General features: G+C 39.7%; 2 protein-coding genes across 3 annotated transcripts; one reads left to right on the top strand and one right to left on the bottom strand.

Annotated features, from left to right (window-relative positions):
• Positions 1 to 2,676: 2,676 nt before the first annotated feature.
• LOC109478645 lies at positions 2,677 to 5,740 on the top strand. The gene is made up of 4 exons (XM_019780310.1): positions 2,677 to 2,761; positions 3,373 to 3,691; positions 3,861 to 3,973; positions 4,173 to 5,740. The coding sequence occupies exons 1-4, from the start codon at positions 2,720 to 2,722 to the stop codon at positions 5,529 to 5,531; spliced, it is 1,833 nt and encodes a 610-aa protein (XP_019635869.1). The 5' UTR covers positions 2,677 to 2,719; the 3' UTR covers positions 5,532 to 5,740.
• Positions 5,741 to 6,142: 402 nt separating this feature from the next.
• LOC109478646 (serine-aspartate repeat-containing protein I-like) lies at positions 6,143 to 10,016 on the bottom strand. Of its 2 annotated transcripts, XM_019780311.1 has the most exons (4): positions 9,942 to 10,016; positions 9,272 to 9,326; positions 7,871 to 8,036; positions 6,143 to 7,595 (listed from the first exon to the last, which is right to left on the bottom strand). In XM_019780311.1, the coding sequence occupies exon 4, from the start codon at positions 7,422 to 7,424 to the stop codon at positions 6,294 to 6,296; it is 1,131 nt and encodes a 376-aa protein (XP_019635870.1). In that variant the 5' UTR covers positions 7,425 to 7,595; positions 7,871 to 8,036; positions 9,272 to 9,326; positions 9,942 to 10,016; the 3' UTR covers positions 6,143 to 6,293. The 2 variants fall into 2 exon arrangements, with proteins under 2 accessions (XP_019635870.1, XP_019635871.1); XM_019780312.1 differs by lacking the exon at positions 9,942 to 10,016 and having other exon boundaries at positions 9,272 to 9,509.
• Positions 10,017 to 14,026: the final 4,010 nt, after the last annotated feature.

Raw genomic sequence — 14,026 nt, 5'->3', positions numbered from 1 at the left:
CATTAATACAAATATGCTACCCTTATCATATCTAGTTTGCTGATTCCTTAGAAATGACATCTGTGATAGCGAGAAGCCGATACAAAATCGTCCATTCTGCACACTCATCCACAATTTGGAGGTTTTATGACAAGGATGTCCTTGTTTATTCTGATTTAGATTTAAATTATTTTAAAGACGTTCAAAGACCCAGAAAACATCGAAAAATGTTGAGTTTAATCCATTTCACCAAATGGCAGGAGAAGAATAATAATGGAATCAATGTTTTAGTCTCGAAGTTACAGTGGTCCGTCCCGTTGACAATCCAAACATCTGTTTCGACATGGAATATACAAAGGTCTAATAGATAACGGTTCTATAAAAAGTTTAGTTTTAACTAGCTATCGATCACTGAAATGTCAAAGTTTTTTTTTTAATATTATAATTTTACAAAAACCATCTTGATCCATCTTCTGCATCTCCTTACAAAGTCATTTCGACCAGAACTTTTTTTTTAAACTTTGGCTGACAATATGTTAGTGTTAACAAAATGTTAAAATAATTAAGAGTTAAAGAGGGCCTTAGATGGTCTAGTTTGTATAAATCCAATGCCTTAAAACAAAAGTCCGCAATTTCAGAAAACGGCCTCTGCCAAGGCAACTAGTAAAGCTTTGGTCCCGTTTGGAAAAAGGGGCTCTGGTGGGTAGTTTCCGGGCTGTTTTTTTTTTTTTGCAATTTCAGGCGTGACTTCTACGTGGTCCCCTGTGGCTACCGTGCTATTTTCTGGCCCGTGCGGGACTCGAGAAGAATTTAACTCTGACTTAAATTCTACCGGAGCCCCGCTGACATAAAGACGCTGTGACCGAGCCGTAAAACACATAGAGATACCCCTCCAGTGGCCGACAGTCCGCCGGGACTAATTTGTTACGTCTTCATCTTCTCCGTAGGTGATTGTTGTCTGTAAACACGTGCAGTCCTCTCATGGAAAAGTACTAAGTGAATGTAAATGATCCACGGTGGTAAAATCTGGGCTGCAAAGTTCCCACATTTCATAGAATCCGAACAGTGTTCGATCGTGTTCGATCTGGGCAATTCGAATCGAACCCGTGTTCCATTTCGGGGTCACCTGCGGTCATTTAACATAAAGCGGCAAAACAAACCCTTCTGCCTGAGTGCCTTGCAACAGATAAAAAACAACACTTTTCCATAGATACAAACAGTTTCCTGGACAGTACATGTCCGCTATCATTTTTTTTGGACATGTAACATATAGCGAAGCTACTGTCGTATCCTTGGGTGACCTTGAATACTGTAATGATTCTTTACACCTGTATGAATAACACAATGCGGGTGATGTGACATGTCTGCAAAACTCGTTCAAACCTGAAACATGGAGAGTCAAACATACCCCATTTACGGCTCAAAATGACCGTAACGGTTGTCCCGAAAATCGTGTTTTAGGGATTTTTCAAAAATTTTGAAATATGGGTATTTTAGTGAGAAAAATGTCAAAAAAATGTCATTTTTTCACCAATATGTTGACAAAAACTATAAAATCAGAAATTAAAAAATCCCTAAAACACGATTTTTGATCTTATTCCTAGTCGTCGAAAAATACAAAGATCGGGGATCTGGGGTAATACACGAAGCCAGGTTTGAACGAGGTATGCCTAAAAACATGACATAACGTGTGCTCGGAAACCCGAAAATAATCGTATTTCTGAGCAAAATTTAACAAAATCAGTGATTTAATAAAAAGCTAACATTAAAAGGATGTTAAGACGATACTTTCATTTCAATTTGACGAAACTTACCACTAAATACTATTTGTTTATTTTCAAATATTTTACGGGTAGTCCAAAACAGGCCAAAATAGCGTTTTGTAACCCGATACTTTTTGGAACGCGCCTAGCAATGGGAAAGAATGCCGTAGTGACAAACCGCCGTGATCCGATCAGCGTTTGTTTATATTAACCCGAAGTATGAGGAGTGCCCACCAATAGTCTTCATAATGCCTGGCCGTCGTTCGTGGGTATGCGGCAGGGACCCTACAACTGCCCCACCGGGATGTGAGAAGCTCGCGTTACCCTGTAGGACTCCACATGGGTCACTACAAGACAATGTCAGATGCAAGCATCTGTCGGGTACCTGCCGGAGGCCGACCAATGAGAGACCCCCTGGGACCCCTGCTGGGCAGCGTGAAGGCAACTTTTAATTGTGAACACGACAGCCTGTGCTCGGCAGACCCCAGAGCCCAATCGGGGCTACAACCTCTACGGGCATCGGCACAATTGGGACCGAAGCTTAAGCAGTGGTCCAAAACTTTGTATGGTTGGGAATGCCCTTACGACCACACAAATAAATGTTGAGAAAATTGTCGACTTCTTCATCTTGTTCTATTAGAAACTAAAGATTGGTAGAATGTTCTGGTAAACATTGAGCCCTAATATTTAAAATATGTACTTGATACGTGTGTTCTTTTGTAGATATTGAAATGAGTAGCAATTACAAGTCCTGTTATGTGTACTCAAAACAAAAGTTATTTTGAAAAAAAAAGACAAGTTAACCATTTTTTAGTGCTAAATAAATTTATCACCCCAAGAATTGAATAGACCCCTTTCCAATCCCCGGCGCCATTTTTGAATCTCATTAACTCCGCTCTCGCGAGAGCGCTAATTGGCGCGCGGGCGCGTGATCTCACGGGGGAGCGGTAACTCAATATCAGAGCGCACCCTTCACAATGGCGTCCGCAATGGAAAACGATGTTCTGTCAACTTCGGAGGTTAGTTGTACTCTTCTTTGGCGACATCCGCCGATATTTACGCATGCAACGAGTAAACAACATTGTTGTGGACACATGGAGTCGATATCGGGCCGTAACTTTGCAAATTTCTGTTCATTTTTGACAATTTCTGACGGGCTGTAGTACAGCTGTGATAACGTAAAACATAGTGCATGTTTACATCACGCCTGCTTGCAGTTTTCCGGGATAATTTTGGCTCAAACTGGAAGGAACCCCACAAAATCGTAGACGTACCGGACGTGGGTCGTTGTAGAAAGAAATCTATAAGAATTTTGGCAGTTTTGTCCGCAATTTTAGCGATACCGACGTATCGGCTTGGGGAGGTTTCACGTAGGGGAATTTGGGGAGGGGGGCGTGGTTTGAACGAGGCCTAATTACTTCACCAACGATGTATTTTCCCATTTTCGCCGGATAAAACCGAACAAAAAAGTGAATACGTCAGCCGGGCTTCCTTCTGTGTAGAAATTTTGGACAATTACGGCGGCTTCTTGTGCGATTTTTGTGTATGCCAAGATAAGCTGTGGTGAGTGGTGAGTGGGCGTGTCTTTGTTATGTTTATCCTTAACGTTTTGTCTTTGCTTTTTTTTCAGATCGACAATTCGCTACCCAGAAAAAAATTCACTTCAGGAGGGAAATTCTGCAAAGCCTATGGATGTAATAGCCGCCAGTTCAAGTGTTATAAGGGCGAGAAAGTGCCAACCAACATCTCGTTTTTTAAGATCCCCCAAAAAGTGCTCAATGACAACAAGTCACTGAAGCACTGGGCTTGTTTAGTGAAAAGGCAGCTCGGAAAAGACAATTTTACAATGAACAAGAACACTGTATTCTGTGAAAAACATTTCAAAGAGTCTGACATCATCAGGCTGTCAAGAACAGGAGTTCAGCTTCAGGTTCCAAGGCTCAGAGAAGGTAAAGTTAAATTTATTTTTCAATGCCCCCTTATGTGTAAATTGTGTGATGGCCATGATGTAATATTAAATTTTGTGAGTCATACTATGCCTGCATTTTGCACCAAATGGTATATAATTCAAGCAGTCATTTGTAATAAAATATTCATTATTGCATACGTTACTGTTAGGTGCAGCACCAGTGATTCATTCCTGGACAACTGTCAAACCAGAGAGGCCAACACCAAAAGTGCGACATTGCCCTCCTCCAAAGACCAAAGGATCACCTGGACTTAATAACAGGGTAAGTGTAATACATATGTATATATTGACCACACACACATATATATTTATATGTAATCTAAGTTGAAACTTCTGTATGACTGTTATTAAAAGAATTTTAATGCAATAGTGTGATCCATAGGTAAAAACTGTACATAGTACATAATTTTGTGTGTTCAAAATTTGTACGATTCAACATAAGATTTCTTCCTTGGTTACAGAGTGATGTACCTGAACCTGATACTAGTGCCCCCACCATGGACGTAGCCAGTGGTTCTGGTCCAGACCCTGATGACTGCATGGACACAGATACATTGGCCCCTGATGACAGCACCGCAACAACTCCAGACACAGCTTCAGAGATTGTGACATCCCCAAAACCTGTGCAAGTGAGCGTTTCTACACAAACATCCAGGACACTTGTTTCGACTTCAACCCAGACCGGGAGTGATTCAACTTATGTACCTGACCATGATTATACATTTGTAAAAGATGACTCAAAGACTTTAGAGTCCTACAAGGAATATGTCATGCAGTTGGAAAAGAAACTTATGTCGGTTCAGAAGGAGTGCATTGGTCTAAAGAAATTAGTTACTAACTTAAAGGAGCAGATTAAGGAATTTAAGCTCTTTTCTCCTCTGACATTTAAAGAAGACAATGATGCCATAAGATTTTACACAGGATTTCAATGTTTTGATGATTTTCTGGCTGTGTACGAATACCTTGCTCCCAAAGCCATTAATCTCCAGTACAGGAGAAGTAGTAGCACTGTGTCTGATTCTAAGCCACATCAGAGGCCAGGTAGATGTAGACCAGGACCCAAGAGAAAGTGCAGTCTACTAGACGAGTTCTTCCTTGTATTAGTTAGACTGAAAGTTGGACTGTTTCACAAAGATCTTGCCATCAGGTTTGGTTTGTCAGAAAGCACAGTCTCTCGTATTGTAGGCACTTGGGTAAACTTTCTTTATTATGAACTCCCAATGCTGTTCCCATTTCCATCACAATCTGCTGTCAGAGCAAACATGCCTTTAGAGTTCTCTAAGTACCCTACAACTAGAATAATCATTGACTGTACAGAGATTTTCATTGAAGTTCCATCTGCTATGCTTGCACAGTCCCAGACATGGTCAAACTACAAGCATCACAACACATGGAAGGCACTGGTAGGAATCAGTCCGAATGGTATGATAACTTTTGTCTCAAAGCTATGGTCAGGCAGAGTTTCCGATAAGGCCATAACCAGAGATTCTGGTGTACTAGACCTGTTAGAACCAGGGGATAATGTTATGGCAGACCGTGGCTTTGAGATCACAGATATTTTGCCACCAGGTGTTAGCCTGAATATCCCGCCATTTAAGGGTGAACGTGATGCTCTGTCTCCATCAGAAGTTCAGGAGACAATAGATATCGCATGTGTCAGGATTCATGTTGAAAGGGCGATTGGGAGAGTTAAGAATTACCATATTCTAGACGGAGTAATGCCCATTACACTGACACAACATGCAGACCAAGTATTCACCGTGTGTGCATACCTGAGTAACTTCTCACCACCGCTTGTTGGGAAATCAAGATCAATCTGATAGTGCTTTGACTTTCCATGTTATACTATTCACATACCAGCAGGTAGACATGCACTGTACCTAAAAGTGATGATAAATACAAAATGTAGTGTATATTCGCATCCTTCAAATCATGTTTTTGAGAAAAGTTGACAACATGTATATATCACTAATGGTGTTGCAAATAATATGCAAACATTCTTACTACATTTTCACTGTAAGGAAAATCACATCTTATTACTTTAAGATATGGTATTGTTGTGCACATCATGATTGAAATGTAGACATACTAGTACTGGTATAAAAAGTCAAAACATGACACTTCACCTGTTGTACATATCTAGGTGTTTTGGTATCACGTTTTGCAAAAGATAAAAATGTCTTATTTCTTTTCCTTAACAAAATATTTACGTCTTAAAAATGTACTCATTAAAACATAACTTAAAAATCAAAACAGAACATGTATCTCTTTTTGACAAATGGTAATGACATGTATATAACATTAAACGGTTTTGCAAATGACATACAGAATGAATGTTCTCACTGTATTATCACTTTCGAGGGGATAATTTAGTCATACAAGAAAAGATAATGTTTTACACATAGTATACTCATTAAAATGTATTCACATGAACAAAACCACCAGGACATGAAACTTCATCATATGACATAATTTCCTCTAGCTCTATTCCTAGAAGTGGCCAAAAATAATTGGCCTTGTATTGAGCGACACCGTTAAAAAAAAGCTCTTCATTAAACTAAACTGGTTCGAGATCAGATCACTCACTTTTTTTTCACTGAAGACAGATAAGGTTTCCACTGGCCAGTGCCATGCATACCATACAGTTTCATGCCTCTCTTAACCCTGCGTGTGAATAGTTCTGGTAGTATGGCTGTTTTGTAAAAATGATCCAGCTTTGGTAAATTCTGTCTTTGCCACTGCATGTCTGGTGTGATTCTTTCGCAGAAGATGTTTCCCGTCCCAAAATATACAACAAAGTCGACCCAAGCTAATGTGCAACAGTAGATTTGTCCTTGTACTTGGTGGTAGTATTTGTGGTTCCGTTTCAGTTGTACCTGGCTGCCTACCCGTGTGAGAAAAAACTTCTTGTCCTGCACTGCTTCGTGTGTGCTTTGTCCTTTCTTTGAATGTGGACACTTGACCTCTAAGCCTCCTGTGATTTCTCCGTTGCTGATTACAAGTCTGTCCACAGATGCCCCGAGCCAGGGTCTTTCAAGGGATAATATGAGTCCTGCTTCTTCACATGTGGCTTCTGGATTCTCTTTTAAATACTCCTCCACTGCAGCATCCTCATGGAGGTTTCCGTAGTCGGTTGCTGCAGTGGAGAAAGTATTGTACAACATCGACTTTAACTTGTTAGAAGGCTCTACTGAACATGATATGGCTGATCCAAAGTTAGAGGCGGTGAGTTTTTTCTTTCTTTCTTCCTTCCATGTAGTACTGCTTGATTGTCCTCTTGTTGATATTTCCGTGGCTGTTTGGTCTGCTTTGGTGATTTTCTGCGACTGTACGTATGTGTCCATCATTTCTGTGAAGGCATCTGCTGATATGTCGTAATAATCATTGAAGGGTAAGTTATACTCAGCATCAGGGACAACTTCACTCGTGTGGATCTCTTCACTCGTGTGGACCTCTTCACTCGTGTGGATATCTTCACTCATGTGGACCTCTTCACTCATGTGGACCTCTTCACTCGTGTGGACATCTTCACTTGTGCTGGCTTCTTCACTTGTGCGGACTTCTTCACTTGTGCTGGCTTCTTCACTTGTGCGGGTTTCTTCACTTGTGCGGGTTTCTTCACTTGTGCGAGCTTCTTCACTTGTGCAAGCTTCTTCACTTGTGCTGACCACTTCACTCGTGTGGACTTCTGTTCTGTCGTAAAGTAGAAGCATGGAGTTTGTGCCACTCTTTCGGAGTTTTGCCTTGAGGGTTTTAAGGGAATCACTGTCTACCTGCCTCTGGTGTGGCGCTCGTGGGTCGTAATGGCTTGTCCGGATGTGTTCTACTTTTTTCCCATACCTTATTTTCCCAAGTTTGATGTCTGTTATGGGTTTGGGTTCGACCTGTTGTTGAAAAAAAAGAATAGTTGTGTATTAGTATGATGATATAAAAAGCAAAAAAGTAAAATTCAGGTCTAGTGAATCTTACATGTGTACGTGTAGGTAGACATCAGAAATACCTACACAGCTTCAATTTTACCTGCACTAAGGTGCACATGCACCCAGTCTTTTGAGCCTTGCTTTGGTATAGATCAAGAACTCCAAACAACACATACAGTCATAATAATATGTAATAGTTATAGACTAAACATTAATTGGACTTGAAGAGGAAAGCTAACCTTGTCATTTCGTGGAACATTCCACTCTGACAGTCTGGACGTGCAGGCCCGTGATGTCGATGGTAGGGGGTTGGGGTGCTCTTTCAGTCCAGATTTATTGAAGGCCTCTATTGCAAACAGCAGGCCTCCAATGTGGTTGCACTTTCCCCGGCATCCAGGCAATGTTCTGCAGTAATAAAATGACAGTATCATAATTGTTAGTACAAAGACCCCAAAATAAATTAACTTAATGAAATAAAGTTAATATGCAATCTGTATATAAGTTAGCTGTCTCATCAGTGTCTGTGTGAAGCCAACAGGGCTGGCACAGATACATCTTTCATCTGAATGCGACATGTGTACTGTCTTGGTGTTGGAAGGTGTCCATGCAATGGTGACAAGAAAAAGAAGAGGTGCACAGGCGATCATCATCTTGAAATCCTGAAACTTTTTTCTGATAAGGTGAGTTAGTAACTTAACCTGATTATCAAGGTGAGTAAGGGAGTGGAACAAAAGCCAACGGGCTTGCATAGATGTATTGTCAGTCACCCTGCAGGACAATTGCATGCTGCTCTCTGTACTTGTCCGTTGGTGAAAGTGATGATTGGGCTGTATTTTTGTTTCTTCATACTAGGGATTACTTTTGCCCTAACAAACACTGTGTCATGTTTTTTTGCTATTTCGATGTTCTTTACATTCCCCTCTGAAAAGTATTGGAAGGCCTTTAACTTTTTGTTAGGACGTAGTTGCAATCTCGATGTGATGGTATTTCTTTTTTTGGCATATAAGATAGTCATAGAGCCCAGCAAAGTTGAAAGTTGGCAGCTGTCTCATGTCATTCCTGAAGACAGAGCCCCTTGTTTCCCTTTCAAGGGATTCGTATGATGCGTCAACAGAATCTGATGTACTTGAGGTACTATGAACACTGCCATCTTCAGTGCCAACTTGCATTTTTTCAAGATGGGCAAAGGCCCGTGTTACTAATGTTGACTTATTTCCACTCTGTGAAAGCCCATATGATTTGAGAACAACTTTCAGGTCCTGTACCCGCAGGCACTCCAGCTCCTCCTTTGTTTTTATCATTCTTTCTCCAAAAACCAGACCTAAAGATAAAATAGAGTTGGAACAGAACATAATAAAATTTCGACTTTAATACCTAAGATTAACTTTCCTGTGACTGTAATATAAGAATGAAAGTATGGCTGTGTATTCTGTACAAGAGTTACAAGTAAATAGAATTATTTTTAAATGATAGTAACTAAAAAATAAATAAAAGTACAAAAACTGTATAGTTTATATTAAGTTTGAAAAAATAATAGTAGATGTAATAATAATAATAGTAGTAACGTTAAATAAAAAAAATAAAAGTTTCTAAAAAAATTAAAAATTCATAAAGGAATACAAGGCACCCAAATGACTTACAAGGAGGGTCTTCAAGTTCAGGCACACTTCCGGATCCTGTGCTTGGGGTGTCGACCTGAAAAAGAAGAGAACGTCTAAACCCTGAAGCCACGCCCCCTCCTCCCCACTGATCTTGTATTTCCCCAAGCTAGCTCCGACAAAAATATACCACAAAAAGCCGGCGAAATTCTTCAAAAATTCTACCGAAAATGACCCCAGACCGATATACTAACGTTTGGTGGGGTTTCGTCCGGCGTAAATTTAAAATATTGCCGGCAAAGTGGTGCCGCCTTGCCCAAAACAAAACAAAACAAGCGCGCCCCCCTCCCCAACTCACGTAAGCGTAACCTCCCCAAGCCGATACGTTGGCATCGAAAAAATACCGTCAAAAGCGCCGAATTCCCACAGATTTTTACCCACAAAGGTAATAGTCCGATACGTGAACACTTGAGTGGCATTTGTTTCGAGGATTTTATAAAATTATCCCGGAAAACTGCAAGCAGGCGTGATGTAAACATGCACTATGTTTTACGTTATCACCGCTGTATAACAGCCCGTCAGAAATTGTCAAAAATGAACAGAAATTTGCAAAGTTACGGCCCGATATCGACTCCATGTGTCCACAACAATGTTGTTTACTCGTTGCATGCGTAAATATCGGCGGATGTCGCCAAAGAAGAGTACAACTAACCTCCGAAGTTGACAGAACATCGTTTTCCATTGCGGACGCCATTGTGAAGGGTGCGCTCTGATATTGAGTTACCGCTCCCCCGTGAGATCACGCGCCCGCGCGCTCTCGCGAGAGCGGAGTTAATGAGATTCAAAAATGGCGCCGGGGATTGGAAAGGGGTCTATTGAAATACCACCTGCATACGCAGGTTAGCGCAAGTAAAATTTATGTGTTTTTTTTCTATAAAGGTTCTAGTTGGAAATAAGGAGAGTTTTGCTCTTATTTCACTTGTATAGAAAACGCTTACCTCTGAAATTTACCGAGATCTTCCTGACAAGTAAGACAGATATCTTGTTTTGCCAAGAGGTGCTGAGGACTGGCGTTGTTTGTGTGCAGCTCTCGATGGTGCTGTACTATGTGAAAACAAGTCACACTATATTTGAATATCATTGGTTGTGTAGCAGTTGATTGTCTGCTTTAATACGTTAACACTCGACATCACAGCGATTATTGCATAAATCGTGTTTGTACCTTTTATTTGATTTCAGTGGTACGGCCTGCATGGTATCTGAAAACATCTTAAAGTCTTTCCCTCATTTGTATAGCGTTGTTTGTGTAACAGTAACTGTTGATTATCTGTTCTGTTTACTGATACTCGTAGATAGCTGTGTTGGCTACTTTATGCTGGGATTAACTCTTAACACATAACTCTGTGAAGAGAGAAAACAACATGTTATAATAAATGTCTCTTTTTACCTTAAAAAGCAGAATTCGGTGCCAAGGGTACGTACTAAGGTAGTACTCCCCACTGTGGAGAGGGGATCGGTAATGTTCCTAATAATGTTAACAACACATACATAAATAATGTTAACGATTGGAGTTGGATGCTGGGTTTTAGTCTAGGAAAAACTTTTAAAATCAAAGTACGGAGAGTGGAAAATAAGCGTGCTGTGGGACGCTCCACCTAGCAACTACGTATACGTACTTGTTTTAATTTTTTTTTCAATTTCCTCTACTGTATTTATTTATTTCATCAAAAGAGAACATTTTGTTATGACATTCATTTCCAAGAGGACCCTGTACATGTACATATAGAGCCCTGGTGCTTATTGTCAATTATGTTCTGTTTCAGTCAAACTCTTTGCTTAAAAATAGTTTCTGGTTGGTTTTTAGGAGCATAACTTCATTTATGTAACCACAACAGTCACCATAGTTGGCTCTGGGTCTACTCAGATGCTAAGTTCATGTTGTATATTTTCATTTTCCTATTTTAATTTCCAAACATTTTAATAACAGAGCGATTTCTTCCCAGGTGCGTTTGAGTTATTTTTTCTAAATAGCAAATGCCGCCAATGACAGTGTCGAAAAGGAATTTCAGTACAAGGAGGTTGAAATGTTGAAACCAAAGACCTCTCAAAAGCTAGACATCTTTTTAGAAAGTTAAAAAAATCTAAAAACTGTTAAAAAAATTCTGGCTACAAACTTTAAAATCACTTCATACCTGAGTATCATCATGATTCTGTATTTACTATTCGATAATTTTCGCAGTATGCTGGCTGTATAAACATTTAATTTTTAAATGGTAAAATCAGCTCCAGTTGGCAAACAGCTATTGGACCAGGGAAAGTCTTTGAATGGTTACAGGCAGTGCTTATGGTGAGATCAGCAGTTCTTAATCTATGCATTAGTCTACCACACTTTACCCAGGACTGACTGGACTTATTTTTCTGAGCGTAGAATTTGTCACAGCACTTTTAGAGACTGAGCCGGACCCTTTTCAGTTAAAGCCAGCTGGTCACTGACAGTAAATGTGTTTATAAGGAATTCCTTACCGGTAAGTGCTGATGCGTTATTTTCAATGTGTCTCTGGTCCACAATTTTAGTACAAACTTAGAGGAAAACTACATGTACAATGCTTCCTTTAACAGACCTTTTCTGCATAACACCATTTTTTTTGTCAAAGTTAAACTTCGTAGAAATATGAAACACAGGTTAGTGGTGTTATGATTTCAATGCAAAATAAAGCGCCATAAAATTTACCAATTCACAGTTTATCGATAATACAGATTGAATGTTTTAATTTTCAATGGAGGCCGTCTACTGTAATGTGCTTTATTGAATCACTTGCTGCAAGGATAACTATAAAATATCATAATTCTAAATGCCATTTACTGTTCGTTCAATTTGCAATATACTCTCTGGTTTTTAAAAAGAACCCCAAGAAATGATGATAATCAAATTTGGCTCCTTTATTTCTGTGCCGGTATGGACAACATATTCTAAATGGCAAATAGATGCAGACAGGGTTGTGGGGTCGAGTGGCGTAGGGTCGTGTGGCGTAGCGGTAGCGTGATTCGGCTCAGGCGCAAGAGGTCCCGGGTTCGAATCCTGCCCGGTGTCACCCATCTTGTGCTATTGCTTTGGGTTAGGGACGTCCCTCAGATAAGACGTTAAATGGAGATCCCGTGTTTGGGGAGATCCACACACCACGCACGTTAAAGAAACCACCACACAAAGAGTAGCGGACCTTGCCGGTGTGAGTGATTCAAACCTTACAGTCTGCTCTCGGGGTTAACATCTTGAAGATGTGATAGTTACCTGTTATGTCAATCCTTCGACAAATGTGGTAAATCTTCATAAAATAAAATAAAATATAGATCCAGGAAATGCCCTTATATGTTTATAGGCATCTTGTGCTATTGCTTTGGGTTAGGGACGTCCCTCGGATAAGACGTTAAATGGAGATCCCGTGTTTGGGGAGATCCACACACCACGCACGTTAAAGAAACCACCACACAAAGAGTAGCGGACCTTGCCGGTGTGAGTGATTCAAACCTTACAGTCTGCTCTCGGGGTTAACATCTTAAAGATGTGATAGTTACCTGTTATGTCAATCCTTCCACAAATGTGGTAAATCTTCATAAAATAAAATAAAATATAGATCCAGGAAATGTCCTTATATGTTTATAGGCAGTGCTTATGTTGAATAAAGATGGTAAATGTTACGTTACAACATCAGCAGTTCATAATCCATTTATTAGTCTACCAACCTTACCCAGAACTCACTGGACTTATTTTTCGTTGGTATAACTGTTACAACAGAAGAACTCCTACATGTATGGTTTCAAAACACCATGATCCTATTACACGTCAGGATCCCACCCCAACATAGCAGCTAGATCAGGGAATGACACGTTGCCCAAATTTCATAAACTTTGAAAATTGACCACACAATCTTAATTGCGAGCTTCTTGACTTATAAAACAAATAGGAGCATCCATTAGCATAACCAGGAATTCAGCACCAAGGACAGGTACAACACGGAGATATGATTTGTAAGTTACTGAATTTACCCTAAAAAATGTCAGAGAATCACAGAAATAAATTGTGGCCGTATGGTGAAAAAATTAATAAATATGGAAGCACAGGGCTCGAAATACTGGGTGCACCTTTATGTACCCAAATGTGGAGCTTTGAAACCATTTTTTTTCTCTGTGGGTGCATATTTTTGCGATTTACGTTAAGAAGTTAGATGTATTTTAGAATACAGCAAATTTTATGCCAAAAAAGGAATAAAATCAATGTTAAGTATTTTTCTTAAGAAATGAAACATAATTAGTTTCTATCTTACATGGTGCACCCCCCCAAAAAAAAACGTGCACTCAATTTTTCAGGTCGGGAGCACCAGAACACCTTTTCCCAAAAATGAATTTCGAGCCCTGGAGCATCTCATAACACATTAAAATACAATGGCATGAAAGAAAAAAAAGCAATAAGTTTATATTGTTTCATCACACCGTCAGCAGTTCTTAATCTACTGCACTTATGCGTCTATCAGCTGAGGACCCATACTTTATTCAAAGCCGACTAAAGAAAACCTGTTTCTCCTGACCAGAACAGGAACAGTCTCCGATTTAACTGAATCAAGTTCTGTATTTAGAACTTTTGAAGGCGTTACTTAACAGTAAGTGCTGCGCCAAAAGTTGAATTATGTCTTCCTAGTGGGTGAAATGTTCCTCATGTCTAGAGTGTTGTTAACTATATATATATATATATATATATATATATATATATATATATATATATATATTACTACTACTACTACT

Source organism: Branchiostoma belcheri, unplaced genomic scaffold, assembly GCF_001625305.1.
Source record: "Branchiostoma belcheri isolate BF01 breed outbred unplaced genomic scaffold, Haploidv18h27 scaffold448, whole genome shotgun sequence".
Lineage (NCBI taxonomy): Eukaryota > Metazoa > Chordata > Leptocardii > Amphioxiformes > Branchiostomatidae > Branchiostoma > Branchiostoma belcheri.
This window is presented reverse-complemented; position numbering and strand designations above follow the sequence as displayed.

Bases quoted from the DNA above. Each gene is read 5' to 3' on its own strand.
- LOC109478645 (XM_019780310.1), top strand. From the start codon at position 2,720: ATGGCGTCCGCAATGGAAAACGATGTTCTGTCAACTTCGGAG. The intron at 2,762-3,372 runs GTTAGTTGTACT...CTTTTTTTTCAG, and splicing joins ATGTTCTGTCAACTTCGGAG to ATCGACAATTCGCTACCCAG. The intron at 3,974-4,172 runs GTAAGTGTAATA...CCTTGGTTACAG, and splicing joins CACCTGGACTTAATAACAGG to AGTGATGTACCTGAACCTGA.
- LOC109478646 (XM_019780311.1), bottom strand. From the start codon at position 7,424: ATGCTTCTACTTTACGACAGAACAGAAGTCCACACGAGTGAAGTGGTC.